Genomic DNA, 14,797 nt, shown 5'->3' on the forward strand with positions numbered 1-14,797 from the left:
ATTCACCAGATTCAAGGGCCTGGACTACAGACTTACTGGATCACATTTTCTGAGATCAGGACCTGGAATCTGCCCATGCAATGAGTTTCTCCAGTGAACCGTGTGGGCAGGGCACCTTAACGTTTAAGAACCATTGTTTGGGATCCGTGTTGCTCAGAGACATTGTCTGCTCCCTCCGGCTGCCTGCTCTCTGTTGTACTCTCACTCTGCTATACGAAGGTGAGGGGCCAAGAGGTAGGTAGAAATAAAGCCCCTTGCCTACTCCTCCCTTATGTACAACCCCCAGGCACCTGCTCTCACTCATACACTCTCTACTTCACAATCCATTTCCATATGATAAGAACACTCAAGTTTTCTTCCTAGTTTTCATTCACAGGTAACACACTGCAGCCAACAGATAGTGGTTACTCCAGCATCCTTTGAAAGACTGCCAGAGATGTCAATTTCTCCACAATCCCTTGTTTGACTAACTCTCTCTATTCTGAATAGTTTTGAATTTAGTGAAGACTGGAGAAGAGAGATGAGATAGGGAAGGGGAGGAGGAGAGAGAGAGAGTGGATTAATAAATCTGGAGGCTCTGATCAAATACCCATTGTGTTACCCACCATCCTACCCTACCCCCCCTCCCACATCCTCGCCTCATCTACACCATTCGGAGTATTGGCTCCATTCCTATTCTTATCCACTTTTGTCCATTCTTTTAATCATAGCAATACTTGCAGACCCATTACCCATCCTGCAACAGTCTATTGAGGAAAGATGTGAAGCTGGGTCTTAAGGAGTTCTACTTCACTCTTAACCATTCCTCAACTCCCTCGAAATTCCTGTAAGTTATTCTATCTTGGGACTGTTACAGTCATTTCTTTGAAGTCCTTGTAATTTGCCTTGAAGCTGCGTTGGCTTTTGACACCAACAGGGCCAATGACATTTGCAACCCAAATCTCAGGCTGTTCACATGCCTGCACTAAAGGGGTTTATTATAAACTAGCAGCTGTTGGGTTAAGAATGGCTGAATGTTACATCTCAGTGACACCAAATAAATCACTTATATTCCACGTGCTCTAACAGAAGTTACCAATGCTCTGTGTTCAAATTTGCCCCCTTGTATTTTAAGTGTCTCAACTTCATTAGGGTATGTTACCTCTTTGGGCACTACAATGCTTTCTTCTTGTCACCACTCACAGTGTTCTATCAACAGCCATTGGTGCCTTCATTACCTACTTGACAACTAAATTTAGTTATCCATATGTCTGGAGTCTTCCTCTGCCTGGGCAGTTTGCTGATTCTGGAAATTCTGCCAATGGAATAAACTGCAGCTCTTTCCTCTCTGGAATCCTCCCAACGTCTTTCACAGCTGTGTTATTCATTTACTCTCCTCAGGACAGGAGGAGGAGGCTCAATTGTGCCCTTTTCTACCCTACCCTGGTCACATCTGCGACCTTCAGATTCTTCACAACTGAGGGTCCTCACCAAAGAGCACAGGGCACTTAACTGACACCAGAACCCAGAGGCAATTCAGGAACATGGGTGGCAGAGCAGCCCATGGAGCAGAAGGGAGTGTGGTGTTGTAGGTGATGGAAACTCGGCTTTCATCATTCTCTGAATAGAAGAGGCATTTTCACAAAGCCCTGGTCCTGGAGAGAGGCTGTCCCTTCCCTGCTGGCCCCAAAAGCCCTTGAGAACAAGGTGATTCTATTCACTGGAAATGATGGTGCCTTGGTGAAGGATGGGTGACATTTTCCCCCTTGGCTGATGCTCCTGAGAGCAAGGTTTCAGTTTGCTCTCTACAGCCCCACACCATCCCCATCTCTCCACATCCCAACCCTCACCATCTTTAGAACCCACAATAGTGCCTGGCTTGTGCCAAATTCAGGGAGGCAATTTTCTAGCTGAGCCAATGAACCACCTTCAACTCCCCTAGAACATTCAGGATCCTCTGAAGGTCTGTTTAGTCACTGTTCTTAGGGCACATGTCTCTGTCTATATTGTTTGGTGGTAGGTTGCTTGCCAAATTTTGTCATTGTTTCATTTATGTATTTTATCATTGCTTAGTTTCATGTTAGGTCTCTCCAACAAGAACAATCAAGGCTATCATTCTTTCTCGGTGTGCTTTGCTCAAGTATGTTACATTGAATTTTTACAACGATCCTTTGAGAGTGGTGCTATTATCCTTATTTTACAGATGAGAAAACTGAACATTAGAGAGGTTAAAAAACATTCCCAACATTCCACAGCTAGTGAGTGGTGAGGTCCCAGCTTGGAACCTTGGGAGTCTGACGCCAGAGCCTGTGTGCTTAAACACAAAATATACTTGTATCTAGAATATAAACTTCCTGAGATCAGACACTCTTGAATTCCTGACAGGGAAAACACAGAGCTAAGCATATGGAAGATGGTCAATCAATATTTGGTAAGTAATTATTTCATCATTTAGAATTTTTTAGATCCCTGAGAGACCAAATTGTGTATATTTCTTTTATATTTTTCCATTGCTGCTCAAGTAATGCTTCCTAACTAACCAACCAGCCAAGTAGAGCAGACCTTCTCTGATTGAGTTCCATTGACTAAGCCAGGGTTCTGCAGCAAGACTGGTCTTCAGGAGGCTGTCCTTGGGGCAGAGCTAAACCGGAGAGCCCCCAGGTGTTTGACCTCATTTCCAGTGCTCCCCTCTTTCCACATCCCAGGGCACTGGAGAAGTATGGGAGAGGCAAACCTGAGCCGAGGGATTGAGTTTGAGCTCCTGGGCTTCACCAGTGACCCCCAGCTCCAGATGCTGCTCTTCGTGGTGTTCCTGGCCATGTACATCATCACGCTGCTGGGGAATCTGATCATGTTCCTTCTGATTCACGAGAGTGCCACCCTGCACACACCCATGTACTCCCTTCTGAAGAGCCTCTCCTTCTTGGATTTCTGCTACTCCTCCACGGTTGTCCCCCAGGCCCTGGTGAACTTCTTGGCCGAGAGGAAGGTGATCTCCTATCCTGGCTGCATGGCTCAGATGTTTTTCTATGCGGGTTTTGCCACCAGCGAGTGCTATCTCATTGCCGCCATGGCCTACGACCGCTATGCTGCTGTTTGTAACCCCCTGCTCTACCCCATCACCATGTCTCCTGAGGTCTGTGCCTCTCTGATTGTGGGCTCCTACAGTGCAGGATTTCTCAATTCTCTAATCCACACAAGCTGTATCTTTAGTCTGAAATTCTGTGGCGCCCATGTGGTCACTCATTTCTTCTGTGATGGACCACCCATCCTGTCTCTGTCTTGTGTGGACACCTCGCTGTGTGAAATCCTGCTCTTCATTTTTGCTGGTTTCAACCTTTTGAGCTGTACCCTCACCATCTTGGTCTCCTATCTCTTAATTCTCATCACCATCTTGAGAATGGACTCAGCCCAGGGCAGATTCAAGGCCTTCTCTACCTGTGCTTCCCACTTCACTGCTGTGTGCCTCTTCTATGGCACAACTCTTTTCATGTACCTGCGCCCCAGGTCCAGCTACTCCCTGACCCAGGACCGCACAGTTGCTGTGATCTACACAGTAGTGATCCCAATGCTGAACCCCCTTATCTATTCTTTGAGAAACAAAGATGTGAAAGAAGCTTTAAGAAAGGTTTGGGGCAGAAAAATAATGGAATGATCTCAGTTCATCACCACATGTCTTTACAAAGCTGAGGGAACTTTACGTGGCATCAACCTGAGCACAGTCCCATGCTCTCCCTGTTCACAGGGGGCACTCTCTGGTCTGCAGAGGCTTCTGCATCTACCTGCCACGGAAAGAACCAATGGCATCACAGAGACGAAAAAGAAGGGAGGAGTGTCTGCTTATTGCATAAAATTGAACTCATTAGCAATAGTCATGCCTTTGTTCAAATGCTTCATTCATATTTCCATGTTTTCAAATATTTTATTATTAGAAACTGATATTTATATTCTATAATGAAGTTCTCACCTTAAGTAACCCAAAGACCTTCACTGCTTAGAGAAGTCCTCCCCATTCTCTATAATCTCCTCTTTATAAAAACTAACTCCTTAAAAATTTTTTTGATTGTCTAATTATTTGAATGATACTGTAACAACAATGTCAAAACTCATGTGTTCTTTATTGGCTTTTTTCCTGGCCAAGTATCTACTTAGTCCCTTCCAAACTGGATAAACTTGGGCAAGTTACTTAAATTTTCTGAATCACATTTATTTCATCCTTTAATTGGTGTGAGTTTTAAATTAAATATTCAGTTAGATATTGCAGGTAAATCATTCAGAATGATAGGCATTCTATGTTCCCTCACCTGTTCCTTTATATTGGCCTCTAAGCTCTCACAGAGTCAGAGAGAGGAGGACACATTCTGCCTTTCTCAAAGGTTGGTTGTCCTGTCAGCATTCTGTTCTTTGTAGTTTATAAGTTGTAATTGAATCAAAATAAATCTTTTTAAACACGATCAGTCACATAGAGGGAGCTCAGGCAAGCATGATATTCCTGGGCTCTATGTGCTCATTGATACACTTGAGGAAAATTAACAGGCATGCTTGTTTCATCCCCTCACAAGGGGAGACCTGCCTCAGTCCAGTGCATCCATGACTGGGTCAGCAGGGTCGGCCTCGTCTAGACTTTAGTTTCAAAAGACCGTTTCCTGCAGATGCAATCCGTGAACTCTAATCTAGCCTTTAACAGTAATACAGTTGACATTTTGCTCCCTGATTATCTCCTATGCTTTTTCTAAATTGTTCAGAATCATGAGGGGAAGATGGTGCTATACAGTGACACACCCACACAAAGATCCCGACACTGATCTTGTTTCTGCATTTTAATAGAAATTTCTCCTTTTATTGTAGAGTTTACTGTTAGCCTTTAATAATTAATGTTGATCATATGTAAGTATAGTGACTTTTTTTAGTACTAATTAGAGATTTTCTTAGAGGCAGTGTAGTACAGCTGATACGGGTGCAGGCTCTAGAGCCACACTACCTGGTTTCAGATTCTGGGTCCATGATTTCCTACATGTGGGACAGCATTTAACCTCTCGGAGTTTGTCTTCTCTTTTGTAAAATAGGAATGATAATAATTGGAGCAATACAGTTGTTGGGAGAATTAAGTAAGTTAATGCAAGCAAAGCACTTGGAACTAATGCCTGGCACATAGCAAGCACTTAAACATCAGCTGTTATTATTAAAAACGGCTGCTGGCTTTTATCAAATGCCTTTTCAGTAATTCTTGATATAATCATGTCATCTTCCTCCTTTATTTTGTTCCTGTGGTGAACTGAAGACATAGATTGTCTAATGTTAAACTATTATTGTGTCTTGGAGCCCTACTTGGTCATGAAATGATTTTCTTTTAATAGACTTGGATTTGATTTGCAAAGATGTTATTTAGACTTTTGACATCTATATTCACAGATAAAGTTGATCTACTGTCTTTTTGTATTCTCTTGGTATTATGTTTTAGTATTAAAGGTAAATGAGTCTTGTAAAATGTATTTAAGTTCTTTTCTTCTTTTTCTATAGTGTGGAATAATTTAAATAAAATAGGAATATCTTTTCTTTAAAAATGTTATATACTCAGCAATAAAACCACCTGAGACTGATGCGTTTTTAAAAGGTAGATCTTTAATTACTCTTCCAATTTCTTATGTGATTACTGGTTTCATTTTAGGGTTTTTTTCTGCTTATTAAGTCAGCTTGATTATTTGTATTTTGCTCAAAATTTATTTCCTTCTTCTAGACTTTCAATTTATTGATGATTTATGTGAGTTGCACATAATATTCTCTTCTAATGTTTGTATTTGTTCTCTAGGTCAGCACCATCTACACTTACTCCTCTAGGTCTCTCCAGACAATTTGTTCAATTTTTTATGACAATCCCCAAAAGAATCCTCTACTATAAAATAGAAAGATGGATTAAGTGGTCTGTAAGGATCTCTGGACTCTAATATTCTATGAGATAGATGTTTAAAGAAAGACAATATTGAGGAATGATTAAACATATATACTGCCTAGATTCCAACCCCAGCTATGTCACTCACTAGCAATGTAACCTTGTGGAAGTTACATGGTTAACCTCTCTGTGCTAAGTTTTTTTCATCTGGGAAATAGGGATAACAATAAAATCTATCTCATGTTATAAAATTTGTGAAAATTAAATGGCATAATATCTAAAACTGTATCTAACAGAGTAACTCTTTCATTAGTGTGTATTAGCTACTTTTATTTCTTTTGTTTGTATCTGTGGTTCTATTGCCTTACACATTCTTAATATATTTGTTTTATTTTCCTTAATAATGCTTAACAGAAGATTTTATCAACCTTTTACAACATCCTATTTTTTTTAAAATTAGGTTTAATTTAGGTTTTTTAGTGGGGAGTGAGGTAATTAGATTTATTTATTTATTTAATTTTTTTTAGAGGAGGTCTGGAGATTGAACCCAGGACCTCGTGCATGCTAAACATACGCTCTACCACTTTGAGCTATACCCTCCCCCACACAACATTCTGTTTTGTGGTTTTTCTTCTTATTTCTATAAGTATCAGTTTCCCATTTTATTAATGTCAGGTTTTTCTTTATGAATCCCTTCTTTCTGCTTTCTTTTCATTTATTTTGTTTTTCTTTTGTGAAGTTGTTGTTATTAAATACTGAAAATCTACAAAAGATTATTTTAAATGTATTTATGTCTACCTACCATATAATGATTAAAAATAAAATACAATCACTCACAATCCAGCTAAAGAGATAATATTACAAGTCCACTAAGAACTGTTCTTGTTTTATCTTCTCTGGGGTGTTTATTCATAATTCATGTCTTTTTTTTTTTAGTTTTTTTTTTTTTTTTTTTTGGTATGCTGAAAACTAATTTTTATTGATTAAATGTGTGGCAAATATCTTCACCTAGTTATGTCTTTTAAAATGTAATTTATATTTACTTTTTTATGATGTGTTGATTAACAGGTCTTAATTTTAATATTAGCAGATTTAGCAATATCCTTTCTAGTTTTAATTTTTTAATGCATATCTTAAGAATCCTTCCCAAATGTAAAATCATAAAGATATTCTCCTATGTCTTCTTCTAAATATTTTTTAAAGTTTTGCCTTCACATTTGTTTTTGTCATTAGGTTAGGATTAAATTTCTCTTTTTTTTAAAAAATGGATACCCAGTTATCCCAGACCATTTCTTGCATAGCCACTCAATACCCCACTGATCTGCAATGCCAGTTCTGTCATAAATCAAGTTCCAAACATGCATGAATCCTTTTCTGGGTCATACATTTTGTTTCATTGGTACACTTGTATCTCTCTGCATTGGTACCACACTGTCTTAATTACTTTATCTTTTCAATTAATAAGTATCTTGTGGGCACATATTCCCTCTCCCCCATCACCTGGCCTCTAACTTAAATCTCTTTAGATGTATCTTGGCAACTATTGGCCTTTTGCCCTTTTTTTCTACATTTAAAATTTGTTAGCCTGTTAAAAACTTATTAGAATTTTGATTGGAATTGTACTGAAATCATAGATCAGTTTGGGAGAATCCATTATCTTTATAATGTCTTTCTATCCATGAACATGGTATATCTCTGCATTTATTTAAATTATCTTTACTGTATTTATTAAAGTTTTAACTTTTTAGAACTTCTGCATATCTATGGATCTCATATTTTTGCATACCTATGTACCTTATGAATCATATTGCAAAAAATAACACCACCTCGATGTTTGTTGCTTGTGTACAGAAGTAGAATTGTCTTTTGTATATTTATTTTTGTCCAAATACATTGCTAAACTTTATTAATGCCAAATTTTATTTGTAGATTGGGGGTGCCTTAATTGGATAATCAGATTGTTATCTTCTTCCTTTCCAATCCTTGTACCCCTTGATGTTGGTTTTTTCTTGTTTCACTGCATTGATTTGGAAATTCAGCATAATATTGAATAGGAGTGATGAAGAAAGACTCCTTGTCTTGTTCTTGGTTTAAAGGGAATTTTTTTTAACAATCTGACTGTTAAATGTAATGTGTTATCCAGGTTTTTTGTAGAGAAACATTAGCAGGTTAAGGATAGCACTGTTTAGTATCAGTTTGCTAATGTATTTTTTAACAATCATGTTATTTAATTATCTCATTAATTCTGCCATTCTTCTTTATTATTTATTATTTCCTATGTGCCATTTAACCTGCATCTAGATTGGAAAGGGAGAAAGGAAATTGTCTTCATTTATAGATGGTATGAATCTGTATGTAGAAAATCCTAGGGAATTTACTTAAAAAAAAAAACAAACTGGAACTAATAAAAAAAGTTCAGTAGCATTACAGGATATAAAATCAATACAGGAAAACTAATTTTAGTTTTATATGTTAGCAAGGAAAAATCCAAAAATGAAACCAAGGAAACAATTATTTCCCAATAGTATCAAAAATAATTAAATACTTAGGAATAAGTTGAGTAAAATAAATGCAAGACTTGTACACTGAAAACTGCAAAACTTTGCTAAGAGAATTAGAGAAGATCTAAAAATAGAGGTTTTCTATGTTTGTGGATTGAAATAATGATTATCATTAACATGGCAGTAATTCCCAAATTGATCTATAGATTCAAAGCAATCCCTAGGAAAGACTCAGCAGGCTTTTTCTTTAAAAATTGACAAGCTGGTCCTAAGATTTAAGTGCAAATACAAAGAACCCAGAATACCCAAAATAATTTTGAAAAGAAGGACATATATGAAGAAATATATACTCAATTTCAAAGCTTCCTATAAAACTATAGTAATTGAAACAGTGGGGTAGTGGCATAAGGGTAGGCATGTAGATTAATGGAACAGAATTGAGAATCCAGAAATAAACCTTTGCATTTATGGTCAATTGATTTTTACCTGAAAAAAACCTGATACAACACAAAAGATCTGTACACTGAAGGCTATAAAATACTGCTTAGATAAATTAAACAATATCTAAATAAATAATAATATATACCATGTTCTTTGTTTACAAGTGTAACATTACTAAGCTGTGACTTCTCCCCAGACTGATCTTTAGACTCAATGTAATCCCAATCAGAATCCAAGTAGGCTTTTTTAAAGATATTGACAAATTGATTCCAAAATTCATATGGAAATATAAAGGACATAGAATAGTCAAAGCAACTTTGAAAAAGAAAGAACAAATTTGAGGCTTAACATTACCTGATTTCAAGGCTTTTTATAAAGCTAAAGTAATCAAGACACTGTCTTATAGCTCTAAAGACAGCCAAATAGATAAATGAAACAGAATAGAGTCCAGAAATAGACCCACAAATACAGTTGACCCTTGAACAATAAGAGTTTGAACTGTGTGGGTCCACTTATATGCAGATTTTTTTTTCACTAAATACCTACTACAGTACTCCACTGTCTTCAGTTAACTGAATTTGCAAATGCAGAATTATGGATATGGAGGACCAACTGTAGAGTTATATGTGAAATTTTGACTGCACGAAGAGTGGGCATCTCTAACCCTCACGTTGTTCAGGGGTCAACCGTATATGGGTAGCTGATTTTTCACAAAGGTACCAAAAAATTCAGTGAGAAAGAGTCCTTTCAACAATGTCATTATAATATTTGGTTAGTCATATGCATAAAAATGAACTTTGATTCACATACCTCACATCATATAAAAATAAAGATGGATCATAGGTCTAACTGTAAAAACTAAAACAACAACACTTAAGAGAAAACATTTGTGACCTTGGGGTAGCCAAAGATTTCTTAAACATGACACAAAAAGCACAATCCATAAAAGAAAAAATTAACAAGTTGATCCTCATCCAAACAGAACATAAAAAGACACCGAAGATAGTGAAAAGACAAGCCAGAGGCTGGGAAAAAATATTTTCAGTCATATATCTGATATAGCACTTGTATGAAGAATACATAAAGTACTCTCAAAGCTCAATTAAAAAAAATAAAGCCCAATAAGAAAAATGGCCAGTGATTTGAAGAGACAGCTCACCAAAAAATATATACAGAAGGCCAAAAAGGTTCATGAAAAGATGTTAAATATAATTAGTTATCAAGGGAATGCAAATTAAAATCACAATGAGATGCCTCTAGAAACCTAATGAAATAGATAAAATTAACGAAAGTGAGCTTACCAAGTGTTGGTGAGGATGTGGAGCAACTGGAACTCTTAAACACTACTGATGGGAATGGAAAATAGTAAAACCACACTGGAAAACAGAATGGTAGTTTCACAAAATGCTAAATATATACCTACCAATTGCTTTGCTTAAGAGTGTGTTGTTTAATTCCCACAGTCTGTGAGTTTCTCAATTTTCTTTCTGTTACTTATTTTAAATTTTATTCCATTTTGGCTGGAGACTATACTAGGCATTATTTATATCCTTTTAAATTTATTGAGGTTTGTTCTATGACCTAGTGTGGGGTCTACCCTGAAGAATATTCCCTATGTACTTGAGAAGAATGTATATTCTGATGTTGAGTGGAGTGTTCCAAAGATATCTGTTAGGTCTAGTTGATGCTAATCTTCTGTATCTTTGTTGGTCTTCTGTTTAGTTGTTCTATCTGTTATTGAAAGTGGGATATTGAAGTCTTCAACTATTGTTTCTCTTTTTTAGATTATAATTTCTCTTCTGGGAGAGAGACACACATATGTTTTGGTAACATATTTAATACACAAAATACTATGTATGCTTGAGAAAAAATATTCATTATATGGTGATTCATTATATGGTATTCCTCAATCACATTTAATTTAATTATACTCCACTTTTCCTATATTTTTACTTTTAAAATTAACATTTCCTAGATGCACCCCAATGTTCATAGCAGCACTATTTACAATAGCCAAGACATGGAAGCAACCTAAATGTCCATTGACAAATGATTGGATAAAGAAGTTGTGTATGTATGTGTATGTGTATATGTATATGTATGTGTGTGTGTATCTCACACATTTATACAATGGAATACTACTGAGCCATAAAAAAGAATAAAATAATGCTATTTGCAGCAACATGAATGGAACTGGAGATTGTCATACCAAGGGAGGTAAGCCAGAAAGAGAATGAAAAACACTTTATATGTGGAATCTAAAAAAAATGTCACAAATGAACTTATTTACAAAATAGAAACAGACTCACAGCCATAGAAAACAAACTTATGGTTACTAGTGGGGAAAGGGGAGGGTGGAAGGATAAATTGGGAGTTCAGGATTCACAGATACTAACTAGTATATATAAAACAGACAAACAACAAGGTCCTACTGTATAGCACAGGGAACTATATTCAATATCTTGTAATAGCCTATAATGAAAAAGAATATGAAAAGGAATATATATATATATATATATGAATCACTATGCTGCACACCAGAAATTAACACAACATTGTAAACTGACTATACTTCAATAAAATAAAATAAAATAAAATAAAATAAAAAATTAAAATATTTTAAAATCACCTAGGATAATTATTTTTCTGCAGAAAGTGAGACTCAATATTCATTTTTTTCCAAAATGTCTATCTAGTTATACCAATAACATATAAGTAAATTGTTTTATTTTCCACTTTTTAAACGATAAGAATAATATATATTAATTGCAGAAATTTTGGAACATAAATATGTAGAAGAAAATCAAAATTGCCTATAAACCCGTTACCCAAAGATAACAGCTGTTAACATGCAATAATACTTCTTTCCAGATGTATATACACATCTATTGTTACTTTTTTAAAAATCAGCATAATATCCTTCTTTCATTTTGGCATTCTGCTTCTTTTTCCTTTCACTTAATGTTATATCATGAGAATTTTTCATGTTACTAAACATTTGAAAACATAATTTTAATACTATATCTTCTGGATATACCATAATTTGTCTAACCATTTTCCTCTTAGCATCTAACCATTAGTATAATTTGTAACAAGCAACAGAACTCCCAATTCAAATTGACTTATGTAATAGAAGAAATGTATTGACTTGAATACTGAAAGATTCAGAGCAATAGAGACTTAGGTAAGGCATGACCAGAAGCACAGTGATGATAATAAGGCCATTTTATGGTTCAGCTTCATCCTGAGGTTCACTTTCTCGTGACCACAAGGAGTCAACCAGCACCATGATGGACTACATACTTTGTTTTTCATGTCAGGTGGAAAAGAGGGAGCTTCTTTCCCAGAAGCTCTCAGCAAATTTCTACTCCTATATAATCGGCCTCAAATGGCTAAGTAATCATTTCCAACAATCACGTTGGCCAGGCATGTTAGAACACATGGATAGGATGAAGCCAGTTATCTCCTTCTCACCCTTTGAACACTGCAGCTTGGGTGAAATCTATCTTACCTAACGCACATGGCTGGGGTGACCTTTAAAAGTGGGAAGATGGGGAATGGATATTGGGAAGACAACAAATGTCTACTATTTTGGGTCTTATACTGTTTCCAAATTTTTGTTAAAGCAAAAATTCTTGTATATAAAATCATTTCATGGTTCTATGACCACTGTTTTAGGGTAAATTTTCAGAAGTGGAATTAATGAGTAAATGACTATAAATATTTTAACATATCTTTAAAGGATATAATTCATTATTTTTAATAGCATCTTTGACATATAATTCATATACCATATTATTTACCCATTTAAATTACCTATATAACTCTATTTCTTCCTTCCCCTTTTTGTGCTATTATTATTACACATATTATATCTGCATGTTAGAAACCCAGTATTTGTTATGATTATTACTTTATATAATTTTGTCTTTTGAAGAAACTTAGAGAAGAAAAGGGTAGGTATATATTTACAGAGCTTGTTGTATTAACCTTCTTACTTACCATTTCAGATTCTCTTAATTTGTTCTTGTGCATTTGAGTTACTGTCTAGTATCCTTTCTTTATCCAATACAGTCTGCTCCCACCCACCTCCTTTGTGCTGTTATTGTCAAATATGTTACATTTCTATATTTTACAAATTGGACAATACAACAATATATTGTTTAATACATTTGATTTTACAACCAGTTAAGGGAAGAAAGGAGAAGAAATATGCATTTATGCTGTCTTTTATAATTACATGATTACTTTTACAAGTGCTCTTAATTTTTTCATGTGGATTTTAATTACTGTCCAGGGTCACTTGCTTTCATTCTGAAAATTTTCCTTTGTCTTTCTTATAGGCAGGTCGACAAACAACAAGTTCAGTTTTTGTTTCTCTGAGGACGTCTTTATCTGACTTTTTTGAAAGGCTGTCGTGTTAGATAAAGATTCTTGGTTCACAGTTTTTTCCTTTTGGGTATTTTGATTAGGTCATCCCTTGCCTCCTGGCTTCCATTTTTTCTGACAGAAAGTTAGCTGTTAATCTTATTGGGGTTCCCTTGCATGTGATTTATTTTTCTTTTGCTATTTTCAGTATGTTGTTTTTGTCTTTCAACAGGTTTATTATGATGGTCTGTTTGTGGATCTCTTTGCACTTATCCTAGTTGGAATTCATTAAGCTTCTTGGGTGTGTAGATTATTATTTTCATCAAACTTAAGAATTTTTAAAACATTATTATTTGAATATTTTTTCTTCTCCATTCTCTCACTTCTCCTCTATTTGTACTCGTTATGCATATGCTGGTGCCCTTAAGTATGCCTCACATTTTCTGAGTCTCTCTTCGTTTTTCTTCACTTTTTTCTCTCTGTTCTTTGTATTGCAAAATCTCTATCAATCTATCTTCAAATCACTGATTCTTCTGCTAATTTAAAGCTAACTTTGGGCTTCTTTAGTAAAATTTTCTTTACAGTTATTTCACTTTACAACTTCAGAATTTCCACTTGGTTCCTTTTTTGTAATTTCTTTTCATTTATATTCTCTATTTGATGAGAAATTGTCATCATAGCTTTCTTTACTTCTTTAATCATGATTTCCTTTGGTTCTCTGAATATACTTATAGTAGCTGCTACTAAGCCTCTGGTTGCTGTGTCCAATATCTGGGCTCCCTCTTAGGCAGTTTCTGTCACTCTCCCCCACCCCAAACCCCTATGTATAAGTCACACTTTCCTTTTCTTTACATTTCTTGTAATTTGTTGTTGTTGAAAACTGAACATTTTAGATGATAAAGCAATTTTGGATTCTAATTTCATCCTCTTCATCCAGGGCTTGTTGTTGTTTGTTTGTTTATTTAGTGACTTTATTAGAGCTGGCAGATAGCTAGATATGATAAGAGAAAGGGGAACACAGTCCAAATGGCAGGAATTGGGCAAAAAAGGAGAGGGGCATTTAACTGTTGAGTCTGATCGTACCTGTGGACCTGTCATATATGGCCACCACACTCTTTTTTTCAATTAAAGTGAGTTCACTTGGAGACCTCTGTTCTTAAGAACTGCCTCTACCACTGAGAAAAATCTCAGCCACTGCTTCAGAACTTGGGTGAAGACAGTAGCCAGCTTCTCCTGGAATGATTCCTTGGTTTATGAGCAAGGCACTGGGTAGAGCAGTAATCTCTAATCTTCTTGGCTTGCCTTGGTTGGTGTGGAACTCCACCCTACTACCACCCTACAAACACACTGGGGTGAGGGTAGTTGGGGCCCCAGTATTCTCAGCCTGCCATGTCTCAGGCAGAGCCTTCACTCAACGAGTGGGAACTAGGTGGAAGAAGGGAGGCTTTGATGTCTTGGCCACATTTGCCGCAACTTAAGCCTCTGCAACATGGAATTTGTAGAGATGAGAAATGCTGGTAGCATGCCTCTCGCAGTGAGATATATAGTCCTTGGCTGGGATTTGAGGGTAGACAGTGCCCTGTCTTACTGGCCAAAACTGCTTGGAATGGACTTTCCA

General features: G+C 36.2%; 1 protein-coding gene across 1 annotated transcript; it reads left to right on the top strand.

The window, feature by feature from the left end:
• The first annotated feature begins 696 nt into the window (after positions 1-696).
• On the top strand, positions 697-13,168 carry OR5AU1 (olfactory receptor family 5 subfamily AU member 1). Its single transcript, XM_074365836.1, has one exon. It carries the CDS (start codon positions 2,699-2,701, stop codon positions 3,632-3,634), a length of 936 nt encoding a protein of 311 aa, XP_074221937.1. The 5' UTR covers positions 697-2,698; the 3' UTR covers positions 3,635-13,168.
• Positions 13,169-14,797: the final 1,629 nt, after the last annotated feature.

This window comes from Camelus bactrianus, chromosome 6 (assembly GCF_048773025.1).
Source record: "Camelus bactrianus isolate YW-2024 breed Bactrian camel chromosome 6, ASM4877302v1, whole genome shotgun sequence".
NCBI classification, from domain to species: Eukaryota; Metazoa; Chordata; class Mammalia; order Artiodactyla; family Camelidae; genus Camelus; species Camelus bactrianus.